The 20,326-nt window shown below is 40.9% G+C and overlaps 1 protein-coding gene across 2 annotated transcripts in view; it reads left to right on the top strand.

The window, feature by feature from the left end:
* Positions 1-1,720: 1,720 nt before the first annotated feature.
* The window catches only part of ephb3a (eph receptor B3a), a 124,597-nt gene continuing 105,991 nt past the window's right edge, over positions 1,721-20,326 (top strand). For both annotated transcript variants that reach the window (XM_057856919.1, XM_057856921.1), the window contains exon 1: positions 1,721-2,202. In XM_057856919.1, coding sequence (XP_057712902.1) covers positions 2,145-2,202 — 58 coding nt within the window. In that variant the 5' untranslated portion in view covers positions 1,721-2,144. The remainder of the gene's footprint in view (positions 2,203-20,326) is intronic.

Genomic DNA, 20,326 nt, shown 5'->3' with positions numbered 1-20,326 from the left:
TTCTTATCAACAGTTTTCCAAATATGAGCCTCTACCCAATGGTAAAAGCCAAGGGCGTAGGGACAGTAGGGACATAACACTACCAACTTTTCAGGATGCTGAAATTGCCCCCACCAACTTTTAAGCAACCGTATTTGAATTATATGATTATAATTGATGATAATTATTAATGATAATTTATAATGTCTTCCCATATGTTGTAAGAATAGAATTGACCCTTCGATTATTAGGTGAATTACTGTATTTTCATTATAATCAGACTTAAATTTACCCCTTTACACTGCTGAATGTGCCGGTCCATTTTTTTGCCCTCAAACGTACGTTTGATTGGTTGATGACAAAAAAAAAAAAAAAAAAAAACACGCATACTCACACAACCCCGACAGAAATACATGTCAACATGCCGCCTCCTCCACCCCCTTCAAAGACATGGCATATTAGAATTTTTTTTCGGCCAGCCACAGCAGCAGCTGTAAGTAGACGTCAATGTTATGGAGGTGGGGAACACGCCACTAATTTTGCTACAGAAAGTCCGACCTGCATCACAGTTAGCATAACATTAAACTGTGTGAACTTACTAACCTGCAAAACTGGAGTAGGAAGCAGCTTAGAGATAAGTTTCCTCCTGTAATGTATGTGTTTTCTACCGTTAACGTTAATTCAACTGTGCATTTATTAATCAAAATGAGGGCTGTCAAACGATTACAATTTTTAATCGAGTTAATTAATTAATCGTAATTAATCGTAATTCAAACCATCATTGTTAACATTCTGTTAAAGCGATCCATGGATAGAAATACTTGTAGTTCTTAAAAGATAAATGTTAGTACAAGTTATAGAAATTTTATATTAAAACCCCTCTTAATGTTTTCGTTTGAATAAAATTTGTAAAATTTTCAATCAAAAAATTAACTTGTAGCTCGCCATTGTTGATGTCAATAATTACACAACGCTCATTGGTGCTGAACCCCCATAAAATCAGTCGCACCCAAGTGCCACCAGAGGGCGACAAAACACCAAAAAACACAAGTAACAAATGGACATTACACTGTGCTGTCATTTTAATCCGTTTGAGCGGGGCATGTGCATTAAATGCGTCAAATATTTTAATGTGATTAATTAAAAAAATTAATTACCGCCTGTTAACGCAATCATTTTGACAGCCCTAATCAAAATATATTTGTTTTCTCCATCATTCATTTAAAAACAATTTCATATGCAGCATATGCAAACTTTTTTTTTTTTTTTGTAATAACACATAAAACACAACCACTGTAAATTTCCTTCATATGAAAAAGAGGGATTTCCCCCACTTTCTCTCTTTAAAATAACAATTTAAAGTTTTTCATTTTTACGTATAAGCACACATACCTACGCCCTTGGTAAAAGCATAATCCATATTAATGCAATGGAAAAACATATTTTTGTAGGGAGGATAAACATTACTCATCAAATTGTTGACAATGGCTTCAATTTAATTTTCTTGCTGTTTCCTTTCCAATGGATGCACATTATATAGAGAAAATATCAAAATTGACCATATTGACGATTTACTAGAAAAACCAAGGTGTCATTTTGCGCTTCTTATTTTGAAAGTCTTGAGTGGATGCTCCTTGTTCACGAGTTGCGATTTGAAGCGGTGCCCCCCCCCTCCCCTCACCCGCCTCCCAAGAAGCCCCCTCCGTCTGTCAGTCCCCGTGTTGCCATTCCGACGCACAACCCCCGACGGAGGCGCAACAGCTAAGCAGAGTTGCCCGAGCGGACTTGCACAGAAGCTCCTGTCCGGTAGCGACGTTTTTGGATGCGGTTCCCTCATGTCCCTCCTCCCGACCTGATCCCGTCCGCGTGGGGTGGGAGTACATCAAGCCCAGATAGAGAGAAAGAGAGAGAGCGCGCCAGATGCGCCCGCGGTCAGATGCTGAAGTCCAATAAGGCAGTCATTGGAATAACGGGACGCGAGTGAGGACCGAACGACAAAAGGCACTACTGAGCAGGATGGTGCCGGCAGAATGGGGGCTCGAGGAGCCCACCGCGGTGTAAGTGAGGAACACAAAGCTCTGCAACGGTGATCACTGCTTGAGCCAGCCATCTATCCATCCATCCTGAGGGTCTCTATTCATGTTAGAAAAGCTTGGCTCCTGACAATGGATTACTTGCTGTGGGTGTGCAGCCTCCTCGTGCCAATGGTGCTGGCTGTTGAAGGTAGGCTTGATTTTTTTTTTTTTTTTGGTCTCCCAGCAGAGAACAATGGATATGTTGGAATTTGGTTCCATGACATGCCAAGAGAGCTAAAGTCCATTTTGTTAAATGCGCTTTCGCTGCATTGGCTTTTGGGCTCAAGCAAAATTCAATGCGTGATTGCATGTGTGCGGTTGCCGTGTGATGCCCGAGCGTTGCGGCTCAAGGGCTGCCCTGTTGCTATTGTCCCTGTTGGTGTCACACCCACTAGCACAGCGGTTCACAAATTGGGGTCCGAGCACCCCCGGGGCTTGGCAAGCCTTAACTTGAGGGGCCCGCATAATGACTTGCAATAAATCACAGGATAAAAAAATATATAGGCTATCCGTAGCTTTGGGTCAATTGATTATATTTAACATGTCTTGTTTTTTCCTGTTCAAAATGCTACCAGACCTACAGTTTCTGTCAAATTATTCATTAAATCATCATCATAAATCAATATGCACAATAGTTATCAGCCAGTTTTATGCAAAGAAATTCTGCCAAAAATAAAAATAAAAATCCTACGATACATGAATACATATGGACAAAAATGTTTCCATTTAATCCTGTAAAAAATCTCCATTGGTGGTCATTTGTAATTTGGGTAGAGGTGGGTAGAGTAGCCAAAAATTTGACTCAATTAAGAGTAGCAGTACTTCAAAACAATATTAGTCAAGTAAAAGTAAATGTAGTTATCCAACAAATGTACTCAAGTGCACGTAAAAAAGTATTTGGTGAAAAGAATGCTCAATTAATAAGTAACATTGTGAGTAGCTGCTTACAATGTTTGATTTTTTTTAAACAATGGCATTTTCTTAGCAGTTAACTATCTGAACGGTTATTATTATACTCTATGACTGTATAACATATTACATAACTACATTAAGCCACAGAAATGCAAAAAAAAAAAAAAATATATATATATATATAATTGAATTCCAGCTAGGGAAAGATAGTCTACAGAACTGAAGCATCATTCGTCCAGAGAGAATGAGTGCCCTCTAGTGGAGAAAAAAGTTCCTAGTTTGTATAGTTTAATAGTTATCAGCCAGTTTGAGGCTAAGAAATTCTGCCAATTCTGCCAAAATTAAAAAAGGAAAAAAAACCCCCGATTGAACATAATCTCGTTACTCGAATCGACTCGACATACTCTCGTGTTTTGACATAATTTCTTGACTCGACTGAACATAACCCCGTGACACGACTCCACATAATCTCCTGACGCAATTCAACTCCACATAATCTTGTGACTCGACATAACACCATGACTCGACTTGACATAACCTCGTGACTCGACATGACCTCGTGACTCAACTCGACATAACCTCGTGACTCGTCTTGACATGACATCGTGACTCGACTCCACTCAACATAACCTCGTGACTTGACTCAACATAACCTCATGACCCGACTCGACATAGTTTCGTGACTCGACTCGACATAACCCCATAACCCGACTCCACATAATCCCGTGACTCGATTCGACTCTACAATCTTGTGACTCAGGTCGACTCGACATAACCTCGTAACTCGACTCAACATAACGTCGTGACTCGACTCGCCCACAACAGGTAAGACTCGAGAATTGTGACTCGGATTATAGTGACTCGTGCGATTGTCAGTAGGTTAAGAGGGCTGCCAATGACAGCAATATACATACAATCCATTTGAAATGTCCAAAGGGATTGGATGCTGAGGTGTGTAGAGTAGCCAAAACAATTGACTCAAGTAAGTGCAGTGTTACTTAAAAATAATATTACTCAAGTAAAAGTAAATGTAGTCATCCAACAAATGTACTCAAGTGCAAGTAAAAAAAAGTATTTGGTAAAAGAATACTCAAGTAATTACTTACAATGTTTGATTTTGTTTTTCTTCTTTTTTTTAAACAATGGTATTTTTTTCTTAGCGGAGTTATCTACAGTATATGAACTGTTATTATTATAGTGTACTATAACATAGTACACATTAAGCCAAAGGGGGAAAAAAAAAAAAAAAAAAAATTCAGACTGGAGATAGAAAATCTACAGAACTGAAGTATCATTTGTCCAAAGAGAATGAGTGCCCTCTAGTGGAGAAAAAAGTTCCTAGTTTGAATAGTTCCCTCATAGTTGCTATTATGAAATTGAAAGGATCATATCTTCGGTTTTCCATGGTCAATCGGTGCCAAATAAAAACTTGGGGAAAGGTTAAAACCCGCGCTTTCATGTCATGTTGAAGGCAGCGCTCTATGTCAGATATGTAAATATATATTTTTTTTACTGTGCTTTAAGGACGCCACGTGATTGAACAAGCCAGTGTGATCATAGAACAGATAGCTTGAGTCTGATTGGTATCATGGAGTCATATGATTATTGTTGCAACGTCTCATTGGTGAAATTGGTAATGCTACTCTTGGCATTGCTGGCAAAAAAAAAAAAATCTAATATGTAGAATAAAGAGGAAAAAGGTAACAAATAGTGTATCCCAAAATAGTGGACTAACAGTAGCGATTCTTCACAAATCTCAAGTTAAAGTAAAAAGTATGGCTTGGAAGAACTCTTAGAAGTACATTTTTCTCAAAAAGATACTCAAGTAAATGTAAAACAACATCCCTGACAACCCATCCCTGAATTTGGGTGCCCCAAAAGAATCAGATAATGACCCAAAATAATCAAAAAGGGACCTGAAATCAACAGTAAACCACTCAGAACTGCGCTGAAATCATCAGAAAAAGATCCAAAATGTACTAAAAGCACCTAAATTTATAGGAAGTGACCCCAAAAGTACCCTAAAATGAACAAGGAAGTGCCCCATTGCTTACCGATGGCAACAGTAAACATCCAACATTTAAACTTGGAGAACTTACTGTGAATGCTCATCTTTCACTGCCGTTGATGGTGCTAGGTGTCCAGTCTGTTTGTAGTGGGAGGGCTGGCAACGAGGGTGATTGGGCACCATACGATTGGATGTCTATCATCTTTGGAAGGGCGACAAGCACTCCTTTTTCAAGGCGACACGCATAGTTGGTGGCCATCTTGGGTAGGGCGACCAGCGGTTGGACATTAGACTTCGAAAAGGACATACTGCACAGCATCGGTACGGTATTTCTGAGTACCGTAATTTTTGGACTTTAAGGAACACCTGACTATAAGCCGCCGCCCATCAAACTGGACTATAAGCCGCAGCTGTCCTCACTGTATTATGGGATATTTACGCCAAAATATATTAACCGGTAACACTTTATTTGACAGCGGCATCATACGGCTGTCATAAGACCAAATGAACCACCATGGAGCTTTGCAGCCAATTGGTTCATTGCTTCAAGAAGCTTCATTTGGCCATCACTGCTCCCTTGGGGGAGAGAGTCAACCTCCGCTGCCACCTGCTGCCAACGCTGTTGTTGTCCAACATGCCTCCTAGCATGCATTGTGGCGCTAAAGAAAAAAATCATGTTCTGTGGTAATTATTTCTTCAGTTACTGTTCAAGTAGTTTCGATAATTGCTAGTTATGGTATTTGCTAACACTTTATTTGGCAGTGGAGCCATAAGACTGTTATAAGACCAAATGAACCACCATAAAGCTTTGAACCAAATGGCTGCTAAGCTTCATTGCTTCAAGAAGCTTCATTTGGCCATCACTGTTCACTTGGGGGAGAGAGTCAACCTCCGCTGCCACCTGCTGCCAACACTGTTGTCGTCCAACATGCCTCCTAGCATGCATTGTGGCGTTACAAGCAAAATTCATGTTCTGTGCTAATTATTTCTTCATTTACTGTTCGGGTTGTTTCATTATTTGCTAGTTAAGATATTTTGTAACACTTTATTTGACAGTGGTGCCATAAGACTGTCATAAGACCAAATGAACCACCATGAAGCTTTGCAGCCAATTGGTTCATTGCTTCAAGAAGCTTCATTTGTCCATCACTGCTCCCTTAGGGGAGACTGTCAACCTCCGCTGCCACCTGCTGCCAACACTGTTGAAGTCCAACATGCCTCATAGCACACAATGCGGCGTTACAGACAAAATTCATGTTCTGTGCTAATTATTACTTCAGTTACTCTTTGGGTTGTTTCATTATTTGCTAGTTATGGTATTTTGTAACACTTTATTTGACAGTGGTGCCATAAGAATGTCATAAGACCAAATGAACCACCATGAACGACCAAATGATGCTTCAAGAAGCTTCATTTGGCCATCACTGCTCCCTAGGGGGAGACAGTCAACCTCCGCTACCACCTGCTGCCAACACTGTTGTCGTCCAACATGTCTCCTAGCATGCATTGTGGCGCTAAAGACAAAATTCCTTTTCTGTAGTAATTATTTCTTCAGTTACTGTTCAAGTAGTTTCGTTAATTGCTAGTTATGGTGTTTGGTAACACTTTATTTGACAGTGATGCCATAAGACTGTCATAAGATGATTGTAATTACGACATGACACTGTCATGAAGATTAATGAATGCTTATAACAGATGCCATTTAGTGTCATCTGGGAAATGATCACACTTTTGAATGGATGTAAAAGCAGTGGCGCCTCCAGACATTTTTCATAGGGTTGGCCAGATGGGGCCACTTAAAATCTTGGGGTGGCACACCACAACTAAAAGCCATAATTTCAGGTTTTCATTATATTATTGCAGTAAAAAGGTCAGGGGAAAACTATCAGAAAGACTTAAGGACACGGCTACTGATATACTTAGGTGTATTGTGTAATATTTGATGTTACTAATAATTTAATGTGCATAATCCATAACTGTCCAGTCAACATTTTGTGTTCCACAACAATTCTGTTTTATTGTGTTATGTATACATTAGGCATAAGGTGTAAATTTAACAAAACAAAATAATTACTGGGGAAAAGCAGGTGCTGGCAGATACAAATAAAAGCAAGTACAGAGGCAATCAGATCTTAACTGGATATTTCCTAACACAATGTTAATGTGACACAAAAATGATTATTACTGAATGAAAAAAAACATAAAAAGTACTTCCCAACAGGGATCAACAGATTACCAGGCCATAACATATATGAAATGCATAACTGATGTTACAACAATCTAACTATATACTGGCAAGCGGGGTGGCCAACAAATTTATGGGGGGGGCGTGGCCACCCCTGGCCACCCTCTGGTGGCTACACTGTGTAAAAGATCCAAACTGGACATAAATGGAGTTAGTAACATAATTTAGCGGATGACATTTAATGACATATGTCATGGGAACTCGATAATGCCCATGATAGTGTCATGTCGTATTTGTGACGGTCTTGTGACAATCTTATGACGCTGCTGTCAAATAAAGTGTTACTTATTAACCCAAATAAATCAACAAATAAGGTGCACTGGACTATTAGCCACAGGATTCAAAACGTGGGGAAAAAAGTAGCAGTTTATAGTCCATAAATGACGGTACTTCCCGATAGCGTTGATGTCATTTTAGTGCCGTGTTAGTACGGATACTAGTACCAGTATCGGTGCAACACTAATTATCATTTGTAGTTTAAATTCTGTTAATGGTGTGATGTGATTCAGTATCGTGTTTGTAAGCACAACTTGGCAAAGTTTTGGTCTGAAGCTCCATTTAAAGAAAATATCGGCCAGTAATACCGCGATGAATTGTTTTCTAAAATTGTTCAGCACTAAGCGAGAAACACACACACGTTAAACACTATATTACAACGGTGAATTAAAGGTCAGCGGTTTAACAAGTACGCCGCGCCCCCCGAGCCTCTACACGTCAGCACCCGGGTGGTGTCGGCGCTCACCAGAGGAAAACTAGCCCTCGCCTCCTGCGCTCCTCCTCTTTTTGGAGTCATTCGGCCTCTGCTGGGTTCCTCATCAATTGTGGTGTCAGCCAGTAAATGAACGCGGCGGGTACACCGACCCTCCCGAGCCAGTCTGGTTTTTGCACGGAGGTGATGGGTCCATTTTTTCCCCTCCTATTCTGTTGCGGCTTTTTACTCAAGGCTCAGGGGTTAACGAGTGTTTGTCCTCTGAGGATAAACACCAAAGGCAGATCATGATAGGCCGATTTCAAGCCGGAGGTTCCCTTCCCGTCTATCTTACTAGTAGTCCACTGATAGGGGATTTTCAAAATCCAATACAGATTAAAAAAAAAAAAAAATCTACTGATTGCCGATGTCTCAAGCTAATTCTGTAAGCCGATATTTGAGGCCGATATACTTTTTTTTTTTAAAGCACGTTGATTATGAGAGGCTATTGAAACTTATTATTTAAATGTTTATAATAGAAGTTGCTTTTGTAACACTGGCCACTAGGCGGTGCAAATTCACAACGTGAAAATAACAATTATCCTATTATATCGGTTGATATCGGCCAAATTTGGAAATCCTCTTATATCGGCCGATTTTGACAAAAGCCCATAATCGGCCAACATATCGGTCGACCTTTACATTTTGGTATATAACCGTAGATTTTTATCAGTGAATGCACCAAAAAGTACAGGAAGTGACCAAAAGTAACTCATTGACTGCCATTGATAATGCATGAGGGCTGAGAACGAAAAGTGGTATTTGCCATGTGGAAAAATGGATTTTGCCATGTGGCATTTTTTTTGCCATGTGGCAAAATGTATTTTGACATGTGGCATTTTTTTGCCATGTGGCAAAATGTATTTTGACATGTGGTAAGATGGATGCACTGTAATGTAAAGTGTATGGTCAAAAATCACAACCACACGTTCTTCTGCCATTCCAAATCAATGTCACATTTGGACGTGCATAGCCTTCAACGGCATAGCCTTACTCGGGTGCCAGTTGAATGTCAATATGCTCTAATGGTAAGTGTATAGTCAAAAAACCACAGCCACACATATTTTTCTGCCATTTAAAATGAATGGAAAATTTGGATGTGCATAGCCGTCAATGGCATGGACATGCGTGGCCTGCAAAAATGCCATATACCCCAAAAAATGCCACATACCATCAGATAATATACCACAAGCCAAAATCCATTTTGCCACATGGCAAAAAATGCCACATGGCAAAATCCATTTTGCCACATGACAAAAAAAATAATGCCACATACCACAAAAAACATATGCCACAAACCAAAATCCATTTTGCCGCATACCAATAAAAAATGCCACATGTCAAAATACATATTGCCACATGATAACAAAATGCCACATGGCAAAATCAATTTTGCCACATGGCAAAAAAATGCCACAAGGCAAAATCAATTTTGCCACATTGCAAAGAAAAATGCCACATGGCAAAAAAATGCCACATGGCAAAATCAATTTTGCCACATGGCAAAATCCATTTTGCCACATGGCAAAAAAATGTCACGTCAAAATCCATTTTGCCACATGACCAAAAAAAAAAAAAAAAAAAAAAAGCCACATGCCACAAACCAAAATCCATTTTGCCACATACCAATAAAAAAATGCCACATGGCAAAATCTATTTTGCCACATACCAATCAAAATGCCACATGTCAGAATACATATTGCCACATGGCATAGAAAAATGCCACATGGCAAAATTCATTTTGCCACATGACAAAAAAAATATGCCACAAACCAAAATCTCTTCTGCCACATACCAATAAAAATGCCAAATGTCAAAATACATATTGCCACATGATAAAAAAATGCCACATGGCAAAATCCATTTTGCCACATGGCAAAAAAATTCCACGAGGCAAAATCCATTTTGCCACATGGCAAAAAAAATGCCACATGGCAAAGAAAAAATGCCACATAGCAAAATCCATTTTGCCACATGGCATAAAAAAATGCCACGTGGCAACATCCATTTTGCCAAATGGCAAATACCACTTTTATTTCTCGCTGTCTCTCTGATAACGACAGACATCCACTTAATTTGAACTGTGAGGACTGGCTTTGAATTCTCATCTTTCAGTGCCTTTAGATGTCCAATCCATTTTTTCTCTCTATGGCTGGGTCTCCTTATATACAGTATTAAAAAAAAAAAATCTTGGCAAGCGCTTTGCTTAGATGATGCTCGCGTAATCACATCTCAGCACTTCACACCAACAGTCTGCTATAAAAAATGGCATTTTTATGTTGTATTACTCTCATTTCTCAGTTAGCGTTTACTGCATGGTTGTTTTAAATCTCATCGAGTGAGCAACCAAATAATCATCAGCCACAAACTCACTGGCTGCCATTGACAGTGCTAGAAGTCCAATCCATTTTAACCGGGAGTGGGCAAATGAATGAATGAACGAACAGATTGGACGTCTAGTAGGGTTGAATGATATTGGAAAAAAACGACTTTGCGACTTTTTGGGGGGTTTGCGATAGATTGTGATATACAGTATATTGCAATATTATAATTAGAAGTATTTTCACTAGATGACTTGAATAGCTCCTTTTGGGAGGACTGCTTCACTCACTGTAACCACAATGTATTCATTAGAGTTGTCCCGATCAGATCTCATGATCGGAAATCGGGCCAATCGCACCATTTTTCAGAGGATAGGATTGGGTGAATAGGACTAGTTTTCCACTTCTACCCAAGATGATGATGATAGCCATCCAACCGATTGGTGTCAAATTATCCCTCTGTGGTGAATTTCAGTGAGTTTATCACTAGTAGTAGTTTATCTCTACAAGTAGTAAAACACTGGATGTTCGATAACATTTCCAGTCCTATATACAGTGGTATGAAAAGGTATCTGAACCTTTAGGAATTTCTCACATTTCTGCATAAAATCACCATCAAATGTGATCTGATCTTTGTCAAAATCACACAGATGAAAAAAAAAGTCTGCTTTCACTAAAACCACCCAAACATTTATAGGTTTTCAATATTTTATTGAGGATAGTATGCAAACAATGACAGAGGGGGGGAAAAAAGTAAGTGAACCATCACATTGAATATTTTGTGGCCCCTCCTTTGGCAGCAATAACTTCAACCAGACACTTCCTGTAGCTGCAGATCAGTCTGGCACATCGATCAGCACTGGTTTTGGCCCATTCTTCTCTACAAAACTGCTGTCAGATTCCTGGGATGTCTGGCATGAATCGCTGTCTTTAGGTCATGCCACAGCATCTCAATGGGGTTCAAGTCTGGACTTTGATTTGGCCACTCCAGAACGTGTATTTTGTTTTTCTGAAACCATTCTGAAGTTGATTTACTTCTGTGTTATGGATCATTATCTTGTTGCAGCATCCATCCTCTTTTTAGCTTCAACTGTCTGACAGACGGCCTCAGGTTTTCCCGCAAAACTTTTGAATTCATTCTTCCATTAATGATTGCAAGTTGTCCAGGCCCTGAGGCAGCAAAACAGCCCCAAATCATGATGCTCCCTCCACTATGCTTAACGGTGGGGATGAGGTGTTGATGTTGGTGATCTGTTCCATTTTTCTTCCACACATGACGTTGTTTGTTATTCCCGAACAATTCAACTTTGGTTTCATCAGTCCATGAAATATTTTGCCCAAACTTCAGTGAAGTGTCCAAGTGCCTATTTGCGAACATTAAACAAGCAGCAATTTTATTTTTGACATCAGTGGCTTCCTCCGTGGAGTCCTCCCATGAACACCATTCTTGGCCATATAGTTGACGTGTGCACAGATATATTGGACTGTTCCAATAATTTCTGTATGTCTTTAGCAGGCACTCTAGGGTTCCTTTTTACCCCTCGGAGTATTCTGCGCTGAACTTTTGGCGTCATCTTTGGTGGATGGCCCCTCCTTTGGAGAGAAGCAACAGTGCCAAACTCTCGCCATTTGTAGACAACTTCTCTGAGTGTCGACTGATGAACATCCAGATTTTACAGATGGTTTTTTAATCTTTCTTAATTTATACAAATCAATAATCCTTGATCGCAGGTCTTCAGACAGCTCTTTTGACTGAGCCATGATGCACATTAGACAATGCTTCTCATCAAGACAATTCTCAACAGGTGTGTGTTTTATAGTGGGCAGGGCAGCTTTAAACCACTCATTAGTGATTGGGCACACACCTGACTTCAATTGTTTGGTAAAAATAGGTTTCAATTGCTCTTTGAATCTCCTTAGGCAGAGGGCTCACCTACTTATTTTTCCCCCTTTTGTCATTGTTTGCATGCTGTGAAAACCTATAAATGTTTGGGTGGTTTTAGTTAAAGCAGACACTGTTTTTACATCTGTATGATTTTGACATAGATCAGGCAACATTTGATGGGGATTTTATGCAGAATGTGAGGAATTCCAGAAGGTTCAGATAATTTTTCATACCACTGTAGAAACATTAAAAGCAAATGATTATTTTTTTAAATGAACCTTTTTAGACATCAAATCATGTGGTGTCGTGAGGCTGCCAACCCTCCCACTTCAAACGGATTCGAAGTCTACTAGGGAGAAACTCATTTGAAGAAAATCCTAAATCAACGAAATGAGGTCGACTTTAGCTGCGGCTCCTTCCTCATCAAAGTGTCAAACTGTTCCGATCAGAGAGAATCTCAAGCAGCGCGGCTCCGACGCTTGTTTTCAAATATATAGTCTTACAGTATAGCTACCTTTTTATCACCCGTATAGATGATCGTCTTCTCATCATTGATGCTAATATTTGCCGGTTAATATTTCATATGTTTGCTCGTCGGCCTTCCTTTTATGCCGGGCTCGCCTTTTTCTCAAAGTGAATAAAACATGCGCCCGGCTCCCAAAGTGCGCTCAGAACACACGGATGTGTGGCATTTCGGCTCTGGCGATCGTTTAAAATAATAATAAATAAAAGATATTAAATGCCACTGGAGGCTCTCAAGTTCTCACTGCAGCATTGTTTTTTTTTTTTTTTTTTTAATCCCAGGGCGACTCCACGGCTGCCGTACGTTTATACACCGGGAGGCCAGATTGGGCCGATGAGTAATAGCGGGACTTATCTCGCAGGGATGGTAAATTTAACCAGGCTCTCTGGAACAAATAGGAGCTTTTATAAGCTGATGTACTTTCTGGAACAAACAAAGGAAATGTCTTACCAGGAGTATCATGTCAAATTTCAGCATGATGGTAGCATATGCTCAGTTTTCCAGAAAAAAATGTCAGCACACCGTGAAAACAAACAAACAAAAATTAGCAAAACTCGAACTTGCAAGTCAAACTATTTCTCTTCAGCATTTTAAAGTGCCTATGACAGAGAAAAGCATGTTTATTTCATATTTTGCACGGTGTTTTATGCTCCTGAATGAAATGGACCGCTTGGATGTGTGTGGAAGCGTTTTATATATTGAATTTTTGAATCCCGCGCCATGAAAATGAGTTACTTCCGGCTCCAGTCTCAGGTTTAGGATGAATGCAAATGTGACGTCACCCGGGTCAGCGTCTCACAATACAGAAAGGCTTTACAGCACGCAGTTGGACTGCGGATTCAGTTGATGTAAGTTAATTCCGGAATTTCCCAGTTAATCCCGATTTGCCGGAAATTCAAGTTACGTTGCCAGCGTAGGAATGGAACTCGTTCGTAAACCAGGGACTACCTGAACTGTATTTACCAACAATGCTGAGAGGTGGCGGACCAGACAAGTCGGGTAGGTCGTAACCCGTAAACTACCTGTATTGACAATGGTGTACCGCAAGCAACACGTCACTTCCGCTCATTAATATTCATGACATTAGCCACTGTTGCTAAGTAGGGACAAGCACCGTTTGTCCCTAATAGGAAATGAATGGAAATCGTGTACGAAGGAGATATTTACAGAGCTAAACCTACCAATTCTCTCCGAAAATGATGTGCCTGGTGCCAAATTCACTGGCAAAGATGTGGAAGAACATAAAAATGTTCAGTTAAAGAGATTGCTTGAGTGTCGAAGGCTGAAAAAGACGAAAAAAAACGAGCCGACCTAAGAATAGCCTTAGCTTTTTTGACAATGACATTCTTCTGTTTCAATAAGCTATCCTTTACCATCAGCCCTGTCTTTCTTATATATCCTCTGGTTGTCCTCTGTCTCTGACCGTTCTTGTGGGTAATTTAGTTAACTTTGTGTAGCTATCGCAAATGCTACTCAGTGACAGTAAACGAACACTTTTAATTTCTATATTTTTTCTATAATTTATTTACACTTCCCCCTTACTAAAGTTGTTTTATATGTAAATATAAAACAGAAACAGTAACAGTGGCAGTCGGGTACCATTGTAATTCTTTTCAGGTCATTCATTGTCAGACAGAAGCAGTACGGCACAATGTTACGCTAAAAAAACAAGTTGAATATATAAAAACGGCTCACCTCTTTGTCCTCTGAAAGACCATGCCAACCCAACAAAACATTTACTGCATATGAAATGTGAATGGATTCACCGAGCTGGTGTTAAAGTCCGCGCAAGTTGAATCGGTCTTCACATTTTTTCCTCCTGAGTTTTTGGTTTCCGGAAACGTATGAAGAAAACATCCTTCATGTGTCGTAATGTCTAGAGTCGTTTCTACAAGTTCCAAAAAAGCAACGCCTGATCAGCATGTTCGTTTTTAAAAGATTCCCGGCGAAAAGTAGCACAAATTACGTTGTTTCTATGCGAGGGCGGGTCTATAATGTCCCACTTCGGCTTTACTTCTGCTTTACGATGCGACGTCACGGTCTAAAAATAGCATGCATGCGGTACGCCATTGTTATATCTTGAAGTACCCAGAGGTTCCACCCTTAATATACAGTGGGGAGAACAAGTATTTGATACACAGTCAATGGGAAAACACATTGGCAGTGTATCAAATACTTGTTCTCCCCACTGTATTTTCATATATATCCATCCATCCATCCATTATCTTCCGCTTAGTCCGGGGTCAGGTCGCGGGGGCAGCAGCTTTAGCAGGGAAGTCCAGACTTCCCTCTCCTCAGCCACTTCAGCCAGCTCATCCGGCGGGATTCCAAGGCATTCCCAGGTCAGCCGAGCGACATAGTCTCTCCAGCGTGTCCTGGGTCGACCCCGGGGCCTCCCGCAGGTGGGACATGCCCGGAACACCTCTCCAGGGAGGCGTCCAGGAGGCATTCGAACCAGATGCCCGAGCCACCTCAACTGGCTCCTCTCAACGCAGAGGAGTAGCGGCTCGACACCAAGCCCCTCCCGGATGACCGAGCTTCTCACCCTATCTCTAAGGGAGAGCCCGGACACCCTGCGGAGGAAACTCATTTCGGCCGCTTGTATCCGGGATCTTGTTCTTTCGGTCACGACCCACAGCTCGTGACCATAGGTGAGGGTAGGAACGTAGATCGACCTGTAAATGGAGAGCTTCGCCTTTTGGCTCAGCTCCTTCTTCACCACAACGGACCGGTGCAGAGTCCGCATCACTGCAGACGCTGCACCGATCCGCCTGTCAATCTCCCGCTCCCTCCTACCCTCACTCGTGAACAAGACCCCAAGATACTTGATGAGTTAAACAAATGAACTCAAGTTTCCCTTGCCCGGACGCGGGTTACCGGGGCCCCCCTCTGGAGCCAGGCCTGGAGGTGGGGCTCGAAGGCAAGCGTCTGGTGGCCGGGCCTGTCCCCATGGGGTCCGGCCGGGCACAGCCCGAAAAGGCAACATGGGTTCCCCTTCCCATGGGCTCACCACCTGTGGGAGGGGCCAAAGGGGTCGGGTGCACAGAGAGTTGGGTATATATATATATATATATATATATACAGTGGGGGCAAATAAGTATTTAGTCAACCACCAATTGTGCAAGTTCTGCTACTTGAAAAGATTAGAGAGGCCTGTAATTGTCAACATGGGTAAACCTCAACCATGAGAGACAGAATGTGGGGAAAAAAGAACAGAAAATCACATTGTTTGATTTTTAAAGAATTTATTTGCAAATCATGGTGGAAAATAAGTATTTGGTTAATACCAAAAGTTCATCTCAATACTTTGTTATGTACCCTTTGTTGGCAATAACAGGGGCAAAACATTTTCGGTAACTTCAGTTGGTGTAAAGAAATCAACTGTGGGAGCAATTATTAGAAAAAGGAAGACATACAAGACCACTGATAATCTCCCTCGATCTGGGGCTCCATGCAAGATCTCACCCCGTGGCGTCAAAATGATAACAAGAACGGTGAGCAAAATCCCAGAACCACACGGGCGGACCTAGTGAATGACCTACAGAGAGCTGGGACCACAGTAACAAAGGCTGCTATCAGTAACACAATGCGCCACCGGGGACTCAAATCGTGTCCCCCTGAAGCCAGTACACGTCCAGGCCCGTCTGCGGTTTGCTAGAGAGCATTTGGATGATCCAGAAGAGGACTAGGAGAATGTGTTATGGTCAGATGAACCCAAAATAGAACTTTTTGGTGGAAACACAGGTCTTCAGACAGCTCTTTTGACCGAGCCATGATGCACATCAGACAATGCTTCTCATAAGGCAAGTGTGTGTTTTATAGTGAGCAGGGCCGCTTTAAACCACTCATTATTGATTGGGCACACACCTGAATTTAACTGTTTGGTAAAAATTGGTTTCTCTTGCTCTTGAAGTCTCCATAGGCAGTGGGTTCACTTATTTTTCCATCTTGTTTCATTGTTTGCACGCTATCCTCATTACAAAATGAAAATCTATAAATGTTTGGGTGGTTTTAGTTAAAGCAGACATTGTTTTGACATCTGTGTAATTTGATCAAATATTAGATCACATTTGATGGTGATTTTATGCAGAAATGTGAGAAATTCCAAAAGGTTCAGATACTTTTTCATACCACTGTATAAACACACATAGAGACACACGTGTATAAATTTTTTCTTCACGGGACAAATCTGTTACGCTATGATATTAAAGTTAAAGAAATGAAAAAAGTTATATTTTAACAGATGAAAATACAAGTCAATATTCTGCCCTGACGACTATATGGATGCAATGTTGTCAGATTTATACGCTGAAATCTTGCCAATGCTTTAAATTGGCCCAAAGCTAATGCAGTGAGCTTAATTGCTTGAGTATATTTGTTTTATTGCCGCACTTTTCTCAACGATAAAACGTCACGCTGATCATTTTGCGGACCCCCGAGCACCAAAACTCGGGGAGGGTCGGGATCCCGGGGGGGCCAGGAGTGATCCGAAGCTAAGCCGTCTGTGTGCGCCCGAGGAACCAAACAAACACAGCTGTGATTGATTGCCGAGCCCCTTTTCACCACTAATGATAAAAACAAAGGTGCTCATTCTTTGAATGGCGGTGCCGTCATTCACACGCATATGAGAATTGAGTGCGCTCCAAAAACATTTATGGGTCACTTCCTTGCTTACTCATTGACGTTGGTTCATTGGCCCCTCCCGGTCAAAATGGATTGGACGTCTAGTGCCATCGATGGCAGTGAAACAGGAGCATTCGAAGTCAGTCTTAAATCCGACTGCTATTGTAGTCATTGGCAGGCAATGAGTAATTTAGTAAATATTATCTGTACAAGACCTCTCATGGTTTGTTTGTTTGTTTTATTAAGGCCCGAGCACCAAATGGCGCGAGAGTCCTATTGTAATGCAAAGGATTTTTTTTTTTTTTCTTGGCGAATGAAAATGGCCAATTTGGAGGCCTTAACATGCTTGAAAACACCAAAATTTGCATATATATGCGACTTGGCGTAAATTTAGATAATTTTGTGACCTTGTGAAAAAAATGTAACATAATAGCTCAGTGGCGCCCCCTTGAAATTTTAAAAAAGGTCTCTCCTATTAGTTTTTTTTAAACGTAGAGCGATGAAATTTGGGGAGTCGATACCTTGTGCAAAACTGCTCCAAAAAGTCTCTTGCACACATGTTCCAAACCCAACATGAAATCGGGTATTTTGGATTGAATTTTTTATTGATTTACAGGATGAACATTTAAGACCTTGGGAGCTAGGGAGTTAATTTGATCCTCCTCAAAATTGGTGAGACTGTTGAAGAGACATATGAGATGTAAAGTTAGGAAAATGGTGAGTTATTTTATAGATGGTTTGAATTGCGATTAATTACGATGAATTCATTTTTAAGCTGTGATTAACTCGATTAAAAATTGTTTGACAGCCCTAGTTTTAATATCAAATTATTATAACTCCTACTAACATTTATCTTTTAAGAACCACATGTTTTTCTATCCGCGGTACCCTTTAACACATCAATAATCCCCGTTAAAATGGATCGGACTGACGTCTCGCCTAGAAAGGCTATAAACAAGGTATCAAGAAAGGTATGTGTTGTGGTAGTCAGTGCAAGCATACAGGATTATTTAGTCTGCTTATTTTGAATCAAACCATCTGTTTGTCATTTATTTTCAGCCAGCAATGTGTGAATGACTTCATATGCTACACCAGGGAACATTTCTAGAAAGTACAGGGTAAAAAAAAAAACGAAACAGGCCTGTCCCCTCATTTTAACGATGACACCATTTGGACGCAGGGAGCAAATGAGGAACTTGTAAGTGAGTGCTTGTAAGACCTAGCTGCAATGCAAATGAGCTTCGCCTTGCCGTGGAAACGGAGACCAGAGCTGACAAGTGCATGCTTATAATGCTACAAGTAGGAATCCAGGAAATTTTGGCATGACACAGATTCCCGGTACCCTTTCTTAACTCATTCACGGAAATGGACAACCTATCATTTTTTGGTACTAAAAAAAAAAAAAAAAGTGTTTTTGACACACAAGGGCTTTTGTTGTATTTTTCCCCACTAAGATATTTTATACAAAAAAATATGACCAAGGCGTTTTTACTGAAGATGTTTTTTTTTTCTGACAAAAATATGACCATGTATGCTGAACACTAACGTAGGAAGTCTGCAAAGATGGCAGAGCAACAAAAAAGACGAAAAAAATGTCCGAGGAGGAAACAAAAAATAAACATTGACTCCGTCTTTCGCTCGCTGAGGTGACTGCCTCCCCAACCGAACTTGGTGGGGGGATTAGCCACTTAAACCACAGAGTTGCTAACCGTCATATGCTATTCTTTAGCCACAACTAGAGTCATAGCATTACTACTATTCAACAAGGGCGTAATTTTGGCGTAATTTTGGTCTCAACATTGGTGTGGATCATATACAGTGGGGCAAATAAGTATTTAGTCAACCACTAATTGTGCAAGTTCTCCCACTCGAAAATTTTGGAGAGGCCTGTAATTGTCAACATGGGTAAACCTCAACAATGACAGACAGAATGTGGAAAAAAAAAAAGAACAGAAAATCACATTGTTTGATTTTTAAAGAATTTATTTGCAAATCATTGTGGAAAATAAGTATTTGGTCAATACCAAAAGATATCTTATCCCACAAGTACTTATCAATACCCGTCCCCCAACAGCCCGGGACGCACAGTCTAGCATGTTAGTGTTGCATAGTCCATTTTTTACTCATATATCTTCCCAAGAGTCTCATGCTCTACCGACTGAGCTAGGATCATGCGGATCTCCTCTAGAGCAGTGATGTTTTGGGGCTGTCGTTGGGCAACACGGACTTTCAACTCCCTCCGCAGATTTTCAATGGGGTTGAGACCTGGAGACTGGTTAGGCCACTCCAGGACCTTGAAATGCTTCTTACAAAGCCACTCCTTTGTTGCCCTGGCTGTGTGTTTAGGATCATTGTCATGCAGAAAGACCCAGCCACGTCTCATCTTCAATGCCCTTGTTGATGGAAGGAGATTTTCACTCAAAATCTCTCGATACATGGCCCCATTCATTCTTTCCTTTACACAGATTAGTCGTCCTGGTCCCATTGCAGAAAAACAGCCCCAAACCATGATGTTTCCACCCCCATGCTTCACAGTGGGTATGGTGTTCTTCGGATGCAATTCAGTATTCTTTCTCCTCCAAACACGAGAACCTGTGTTTCTACCAAAAAGTTCTATTTTGGTTTCATCTGACCATAACACATTCTCCCAGTCCTCTTCTGGATCATCCCAATACTCTGTAGCGAACCGCAGACAGGTCTGAACATGTAATTGCTTCAGCAGGGGGACACGTCTGGCAGTGCAGGATCTGAGTCCCTGGCGGCGCATTGTGTTACTAATAGTAGCCTTTGTTACTGTGGTCCCAGTTCTCTGTGGGTCATTCACTAGGTACCCCCGTGTGGTTCTGAGATTTTTGCTCACCGTTCTTGTTATCATTTTGACGCCACGGGGTGAGATCTTGCATGGAGCCCCGGATCGAGGGAGATTATCAGTGGTCTTGTATGTCTTCCATTTCTAATAATTGCTCCCACAGTTGATTTTTTTTTACACCAAGCGTTTTACCTATTG

Source organism: Corythoichthys intestinalis, chromosome 14 (assembly GCF_030265065.1).
Source record: "Corythoichthys intestinalis isolate RoL2023-P3 chromosome 14, ASM3026506v1, whole genome shotgun sequence".
Classification (NCBI taxonomy): domain Eukaryota; kingdom Metazoa; phylum Chordata; class Actinopteri; order Syngnathiformes; family Syngnathidae; genus Corythoichthys; species Corythoichthys intestinalis.
Note: the sequence above shows the minus strand (reverse complement) of the source record. Positions and strands in the feature narration are given on the sequence as shown.